An 8805-nucleotide genomic window follows, 5' to 3' on the forward strand; every position below is an offset into this window, starting at 1 on the left:
CTCAAGTGATAATAGCATGGCTTTCTGCTCATCGAACTTCAGATCCCTAGGTACCACTGTCCTCCGACTGGTAGGTAGGTACACCTGATAGTTGTGGGGTGTATCCGTGTACCCCACAAGTATTCCCAACTTAGCTGTTGGATCTAGCTTCTTTCGGGCATCTTTGGTCACATGAAAATAAATTGATGATCCAAAGATTCAGAAGTGACTCACATATGGTCGCTTCTCGGAAAAGGCCTCCATAGGTGTCTTCATTCCCAGTATATGGTGCGGACTTCTGTTCTGCAAGCATATTTCTGTATTGCATGCCTCAGCCCAAAAATGCAGTGGTAGGCTTTGGTCATGCAACATCGCTTGAGCTACTCCCAAAATCGATCTGTTCTTCCTTTCGGCCACACCATTCTGCTGTGGGTTATGGGGTGCCGTCAATTCCCATTTAATTCCTTTTGCAGCACAAAAGTCTTTAAACTATTGGGAGACATACTCTCCACCATTGGTGCTATGCAAAGCTTTTATTTTCTTTCCAGATTCTTTCTCTGCCAAGGCTTTAAACTCACAAAACCTCAAGAAGGTCCGATCCTTCTTGTGCATAAAGTAGATCCAACATCTATGAGAAAAATCATTAATAAAAATAACATAGTACCTTTGTTTAGTGGTGGAGGCTGTAGAGAATGGTCCACAAACATCTGAGTAAACTTGCTCCAGGATTACTCCAGCTCTACTATCTCGATCCAGAAAGGAAGACTTCACATACTTACCCAAGGTACAACCTTTGCATGTATTCGTCTACTCCAGTTTTCCCTTGGGTAGTCTGGTAGAAATCTGTTGCATGATCTTCAGGGCTCCATGGTGCATGTGGCCCAGTCTTCTATGCCATAGCTCGCCAACATCTTGGCTCTGCACCATCTCAGCTTTGGAATTCAATGCAACACAGTCGTCTACCTCCATCTTGTAGAGATTCTTTACTCGAATCCTGATTCGCTTGGTCTATCCAGTACCGATATGCCTCAAGAATACCTTTCCTTTACTAAAGACTACATCATAGCCTTTATCTTCTAGCATAGCGACAGACACAAGATTCTTCTTTAGACCTGGTACATACTTTACTTCAGTCAGGGTGAGGGGAGCTTCATGCTCCCTCTGAAACATAGCCGTACCTTCACCTGAATCATGGTAGTTTCCATCATCGCCCATCTTGATCCGCATCTGGAGATCCTTCTCCTCCAAGGTACTGAAAAGATTCTTGTCACCTGACATGTGGAATGAAGCTACACTGTCCAGGTACCACACACATCCCACCATGGATGAAACCATGCCTGCGATAAGAGAGAAATCCAGCTCAAATTGTGAGGCCAGTGCCTCACCATCAGATCCCTTCGAGGATCCCTTCTTGGATTTCTTCTGTGGACAATTCACAGCATAATGGCCCACTTCATGACAATGAAAGCATCACACTTTTGATTTGTCAAACTTCTTCCCACCATGGGAAGAACCGAATTTGGGATGAGACACCTTCCCTTTCCCTTTCCTCGCCTTACTCGCTAAGGCTAGATTTTCCTCATCATATTGCTTCGATGAGGATCCATCTCTAGTGCTTCTTCTTATTTCCTCCTGCATCAGATTCGACCAAATTCGTTCCCAATCTGGCAATTTTTCTCTTCCATTAACCGAGTCTTGGTAGTTATGCTAGCTCTTAGGAAGACCGAGGAGTGTAAGACTCACCATGTCATCATCAACGGTCATGATCCCTACACTTCCAAGCTCTTCCCTACAGGTGGTGAGCTTGTTCAGATATGTAGAGTTTCACACTTGATTTTCCGAAGCTTGTCTTTCAGCACCAACTTCCTCTGATTGCTACTGTTCTGATATAGATCTTTCAATGTTTTCCACATCAAAAATAGTGTCTCCTTCCCATGGAGGCTTGAGACAATGTGTTCTCTAACTCCCTCTAGGAGGATTCTCCTTGCTCTAGCCACACATTTCTTCCATTCCACCAATTCTGTAGCATCAGTCGTCTTGGGGACTTCTTGATCAGTGAAGTCCTTTAGACCATTATCCTCTAATACTGCTTCCATGCGATCCTTCCAAGCTATATAATTCGGGCTGCCATTAAGGGCATACTCGAGTCTTAAATCGTTGAACGCCATTGGTGAAATTTGAGATGTGATAAGAACTCGATTTCTATATTCAGGAACTTCAAACTTCAAACTTCTCCCTTCTTGTATACTATTCTTCGCTTTGATCACCTTTGCTCTGATACCATGTAGAAATTTCCACTATAGATCAACAGATTATGTAATATAATAAAGCAAAATACAAGATCTACTTCTACAACAAACTTTGCATAAGCTTAATCATATATGAGCAAGATCAATTAAAACACTAATAATTGAGAATGAGAAATCAATCACACATGAACACAAAAGAATAACCCAGGGAAAGCCTTAGCCTAAAACCCCAATCTCTGTATTATCATACAAGTGGAAATATGTTCAAGTTACAAAAAGAATCAGCTCTCAAGCTATCTTGCTCTCTTTGCAATCAAACAATATAGCTCACAGACTAAGTAGACACAAGATATGCCTTTCCTCAGCCCTCTAAGACTCCTATTTCCTTGTGCAGTTTTTCTTGGGGTCCAATGATGTCACATGTGTGAATTGGCCTCATCACACTCACTAAACGAAGAAGTAACTGGGAAACCTCCAAGGAATGAATTCCTTCTGCATGCAAGAGATATTCACAATGGACTATTCCTACAACTAATAGTACACTGTCCCTCCATCTGATCTCAACTGGGTCTCTGTCTGAACTGACATGCATGAGTTATTTATGAGAGGATATTCAGTTATCTGAAGTGTAGTAGTTACATGCATGCATGCATTAACTAACTGAACTCACAATTAATTCAACAAACTGTTTGAATTAATCTAACTGGACTTGACTCAATTAACCGAGCCAACTAATTACAACTCAAATTACAATTCATCCTTATCTCTTTAACTGATGGATAAATTCCTCAATCAATGGAGAAACTGTTGCATGTCCCCACATAGACTTCATGTTTGTTTTTCTTCAACTAATTAACTCAAGATGAATTAATTAATTATTTTACAAACAACTGCTAAGATCAAATTCGAATTTTACTTCTCTATTTTAGTTCAGGTACTAACTAAAATAGGAAGGTATCCCGAAATGCTATTTATAGCAGTACTAAATTTAGCACTTCTATATTTAGCATTTCTTGTTGCTATTTTCAACAACAAATTGGTGAATCATGTTTTGAGAAAAAACAAATGGAAAATTGTTAGGCGCGGGATCCCCCAAGAGCAATTTTGGGGCTAAGAGCCTAGATTTTGGTCCACTTTGTAATTACAATGTAAAGACTCCGCATTTTGTGGGCACGGAGCGCGTAGTTGTTAAAGAGTCATAGGGTTGTCTTCCGTTATTTTGATAATGTAATTTCGGTTGTAGAAGATCTATCCATGGTCCGCGGACTATGGAATTGTATAAATAGAGCGAAGCTCTAAGTAGTCAAAGGCATCTAAGATAAGATAATGCAGATGTATGCGAGATAGTTCTGAAGTGTAATTTTTTGAGTCATAGCGTAGGTAGAGGCTCTGAAGTTGAGTGTACAGAGGCCTAGTAGTCCACAACTAAGTGCGCAGACCCTTGCAGCTAAGTGCATAGGGCGAGTCGAGTCTGTAATCATTCGGAAGTATTAATAGAGAGAAGTTTCTATCATTTCCGCGTCCTTGTTCCCTGTTTATGCATCTATTATATTGGGTATGAATTTCACTTCTAATGCTTATATGATGCGCGAATGTGTATGACTGTATTGGTTAAGTGGACGCAAGTAAGAACATTTGTTTACGTGAAGATAATTAAGATCTGTCAATAAGATAAGTAAGTTACTTAGCCTAGTTTCGGAAATAATGGTGAAAACATCTCAACCCTCGATTAGGGCTATGAAGGTCGATTGTAACAGATCGCGAAGGTGATGAAAGTTAGAATAGGGCGCGAAGTGACCTGCGTGAAGGCATGTCTAGTTGGAATAAACTGACGTCACATCCATCTCAAGGGTGCAGAAAATTGATTCCAACATCCCCCCATAGTTCTTCGGGTGAGACTTCAGTCTGCGCTCCGCGAGTTGATGCCGAAAGGGCCAGTAGTGTAGGGATTTGTTTGGCTATCTAACTCTGAACCTGGGTCAGGGCCCCATACGCCAACAAAAATTAGCCAATAGGTGAAATTTAGCCCCTAAAATTTTCCTTGAAGGGGCCTTGACATAATCATCAAACACTTCTATGTTTGACATATATGCCTCCATAATTATCCTTTCCTTGAATGTAGGACTTTTAACAAGGTGTCCCTATTCTCGCCTGCTCTCATTGTGTTGTTTTACAACCTATCCTCTCACATCCATATTTAATATACCTCTAACATACCACTTCCATCCATCTTTTTTCTTCCTTCTTCCTTATTTTTTCTTATTGTCATGTCATGTTACCGTCACTCATTAATTAAACTACTTCTTGTCACTTCAACCTTAGCTTGTTCTCAAATTTTTTTTTTTTTTTGGTGGTGTTCATTTCCATTGATCTTCTACTTCTTCTTGTTAACTCATATTTCTTCTTCCATCCCACCATAATGACACTCTCTCACATTCCTTTCTAGTAAAATTGATTGTTAATAGGGATACCCCTGACACCTTGCATAACTAAGGACACATTCACAACTACAGGGAATTCTTTGAAGAAAAATATTCTATACCTAGACATGAAAGTTTATTTGACAAGATGGTAGGAAACAACACAAAGGATCTAAGTAATAGAACCAAATTTTGGCTTGTAATTTGATCCTTGGATTACCAATAGGTATAACCTACTACACCTTAGGATATGAATATTTCACAAACTAGAGCTGGTGCTCCCCCGAGGCAACATAAGAGGTTGTGGTGGGGTCTATCACACCCTTATGATTGATTTACTAAGGAAACACATTGAAATTTATGTGTAAAAAAATATTGTCAAATTCATAAAACCACATATACTCATATATAAATATAAAACAACCATAAGAATAACTTTATAGCCCTTCATTAATTTCATTAATATCACAAAGCAACCCAAATCATGATTCCAAACTAAACAACCTTAGACATGGTATGCAAGGATTTCAACAACATTCCATTATTCTTTCCATCATACTCGTCCTAAATATATGAAAAGAATTAAGTTTACACTAATCAATTATGTCATAGACAATAAAAATTAAGTCAACATAGTCATAAATAAATAAATATCTAATTATAAACCCCTTATTATATTGATAATGACTTCTAAGGAAATATATAATTATAAACTTCTTATTACAATGATATTAGAGTTCTTCCTAATTGAAACTTTGTCATGATTATAAAGTTAATTCTTCAATTTTAAATAAATTCAAAAAAATATTTAATAATTTATATAAACATTATTTATAAATATAAAATTTATTTTATCTATTAATTTTAATTAAATTATAAAAATATTAGAAATATTTTAAATAATTTCAATTAACTTATAAAAATATAAAAAATGTTGTTTAGAGATTAATGTAATAATTAAAATTATAAAAATATCAGAAATGTTCTTTATAGACTAGTGTAATAATTCTAAGGGAGGAAAAAACTACATAGAAAAATATAATGTATATGAATATATAAGAACAATTTCTTTTTAGAGAAAAAGTTAATTATTTATGCTCATTAAAGCAAAGACCACTGATTTCCTGCTGTCAATATTTCTTTAGAATACTTTGTTTCTAAGATGAGATGCCCCTACTATTAGTATTTTAATTGAGAAATCACTTAAATAATTTAAAGTTTGAACTTTAGTCTTAATCTTCCTTCCTAAGCTTAGGATCAAGGAATTTAACTTTGTAAGCTTGGAATTTGGGAAAGGCTTCGTGAGTTGATTCCGCTCTTTACCCTCCAGGGATGCCCTTGATGTAAAGATATCAGTAAGAGGGTCCAAACCTTTTAAGCAAAGCCATTGACAAGATCTGTTCATTCTCTGATGATAGAAGAGTTATGCCTTTCACTTTCTTCTTTATCCATTTTACTCATTACAGAAGTTATCCACTTGGAAATCTCCTTCACATTCATTATATTTAAACCAACAACATCATTTGTGTAACTTTTCGATGAAAATAAAATTATTTGGATTTAATCAACATTTACATCAACAGAGAGAAGACCGAACGAGAGTAGCTTGATAAGAAGCTCCTGGTAAGACTTTACAGTTGTGCAAGAAATTGCATTGTAGGTCTTGCATTCTAAAATGGGTTCTGTATTCCAGTATTGGCAGGGAAGGCAATACACGATGCAGTTTTTTATTCTGAAGTTGGTTGCCTGTCTAGGATGGTTGTCCAATATTGCTGTTGGGCAGATTGAGCTAAGTGATGCAGTAACAGGTTCTGTCAGCTTCCTGGATGCAGGAATGACTTCCTTGGGCAATCTTGCAGCCTTTACTACCAGTTTCTTGAGAGGAAGGCTAGATCTTGAAATGGGTGCAAGGGACATTCTGGCCACCATAAGGGGTCCCCAATTGGAAGATTTAAATGGGTTTGGATTGGCTACAGATAGTGATATACAGGCTGCTTCTGTTGTAATGCTGTCAACCCAAATGCCCAATTCTTCTATGAGGCAATTCATGAAATATGCCTCCAATTCCCATAACGTGGATTCAATACTCCTGCAATGTCTTCCTTTAGAATCTGCAGTAATCACTGCAGAAATATGCGAATGCGTGGAACCATGCCAATGTGTTATATTCTGGACACTGGAACAGATCATAATCATGCTTGCCCTTCGGATGCCTGGAACTCTGAAGCAACTCTCGCATTCCCTCTGCCTGCTGCCATCTCTTCAGTGCCTTAGAAATGGCTGCCATGGCTGCAATCAGGGATTGCTGTATGTGGAGCTCGATGAATTTGCAAGGCAGAGATTAACAGAGGGTGACCCCAAGACTGAATTCCCTGCTGCAGTCTGTGAAACGCTTGATATGGTCAGGAGATCGATCCAGGAAAAACCTATTTGCATATGCATTCCAGTGCTTCCTGCAGCCTATGATGACTGGACAAAGCTGCTGATCAGATCTTTCAGGAGTAAAGATGAGGAGGCCAGAGGAGTGAGAGACATGGCTTTGGTGGCTCTGGAAGGCTACATGGGGGACAGCAGAGGATCTACAGTGGAATCAGTAGAATACAGCACAGCCTCCTTAGTAGTGCCCAGGCTCATAGAAGTGTCAGTCAACCTTGCATTAACTGGGTTGTTCAGAGTGGATGGATTCTCTAGTTCTATGTTAGCAAGAAGGGTTATCAGGGATTATGTTGTCGACAATAGAGGAAATGGGTTTGTAGCCAATGTGTTTCTAACTAAAGCTATGGTGAATGCCACAGCCAGAAACACCCATGTTTGTCAAGTGCTGACTTTCAGAGGTCCTTTTCTTGGCCTCAGAACTTTGTCATTCATTGCAGGTGGTGTCAACTTGATGTGCTCTATTTGGTGGGCTGTGGCAATTGCATTTGGAGCAGGCATTGGCAACTGGTCTCATATGTACTCCATGCCACCCTCTAAACCTAGAGTTGCCTCCATAATGGCGGCCACTGGTATTGGTTTGGGCATGGATTGTTTCCATTTATATTTGAACAGGCTTCGTTGGAGGGAGTTTGGAATGATATGGGCAGTGATAGTTTTGGAGGCACTGTGCATTTTATCGGGCAGTGCAGTAGCAGCAGTTCTTGGTACAAAGGCTTTTGGGAGTTGGCTGTACAGTGCTCTGCAAGGCATGGTTTGGGTGAAGTGGGGATTCGGTAGCTATCTTCTGGGGGAGTATTTGGAAGATGAGTCCAGATGGGCTGAAGGTGGAATTCTTGTCTACTCTTCTGCATTCTTGCTGAATACTATATTGGCTGGAGTTGGAGGAAAGTGGGAGTAGCCATTCATGCTCAATTCTAACTTGGCTGGAGTTGGATGATCTCTATTGTATTTTGCAATTTTTTTATTAATATAGCTTTTATGTATTCATGATTTTATGGTTCTTTTTTGGGGTAAACATCTATGAGGGATTTGAATTTTAAATTTCACAATTTACATAATACTTTATAACATGATGATTGCTAATTGAACTGCTTCTCATAAGCTCTTATATGTTTTATGGTTATATGATTTATTTATATGTTTTTTCTTATAAGTTTACGTAAAATTATATTTAACTTAATTGTTAATATTGAAAGGTATAACAGCGATTGCAATTGCAAGTGCAATATCAACATTTAGTTGGCAACTATTCACAATAATTGGTGTGGACTTGTATATTTTGTATCATTTGCAATGGAACATGTAGTGTCATGGTGGTTGTGCAAGGGTGCAAGCAATATAATTTTCATTGCTATAAAATCCAATGTTTGTGGATGTGTTTAGTGCATGGTACGTGCACATGTCAGTATAAATCCTTAGGCATGTCGTTACCTTTCCTAGATTTATGAGTTATGTGTTTTATTGCAAGTGGGTGAATGGGTTTATTGCTAATTTGATGGTGTATGTTGGATTTGGTTTTTCACATCAACATTGTCAATGTTTGAAATTATCATACACTCTTATTAATTGTATTCAAATCAAATTGGCATCCAGACATTCACTTAACACATGATTTTAAGGATCTTTTGCAGAATGCGCTATTAAAACTTGTTCGTAGATCATGACATGAGAGATAGAAGACAAATTTCAAAGTAGATTGCTGTATTATAAGGAGCTACAAA

General features: G+C 38.2%; 1 protein-coding gene across 1 annotated transcript; it reads left to right on the plus strand.

Moving 5' to 3' along the window:
• Positions 1-6258: 6258 nt before the first annotated feature.
• LOC149250550 (uncharacterized) lies at positions 6259-7992 on the plus strand. Its single transcript, XM_089456450.1, has one exon. It carries the CDS (start codon positions 6324-6326, stop codon positions 7980-7982), a length of 1659 nt encoding a protein of 552 aa, XP_089312576.1. The 5' UTR covers positions 6259-6323; the 3' UTR covers positions 7983-7992.
• Positions 7993-8805: the final 813 nt, after the last annotated feature.

The sequence above is a fragment of the Pinus tabuliformis genome, chromosome 7 (assembly GCF_031772625.1).
Source record: "Pinus tabuliformis cultivar Carrire ecotype Pingquan chromosome 7, CPIR1, whole genome shotgun sequence".
NCBI classification, from domain to species: Eukaryota; Viridiplantae; Streptophyta; class Pinopsida; order Pinales; family Pinaceae; genus Pinus; species Pinus tabuliformis.

Bases quoted from the DNA above. Each gene is read 5' to 3' on its own strand.
- LOC149250550 (XM_089456450.1), top strand. From the start codon at position 6,324: ATGGGTTCTGTATTCCAGTATTGGCAGGGAAGGCAATACACGATGCAG.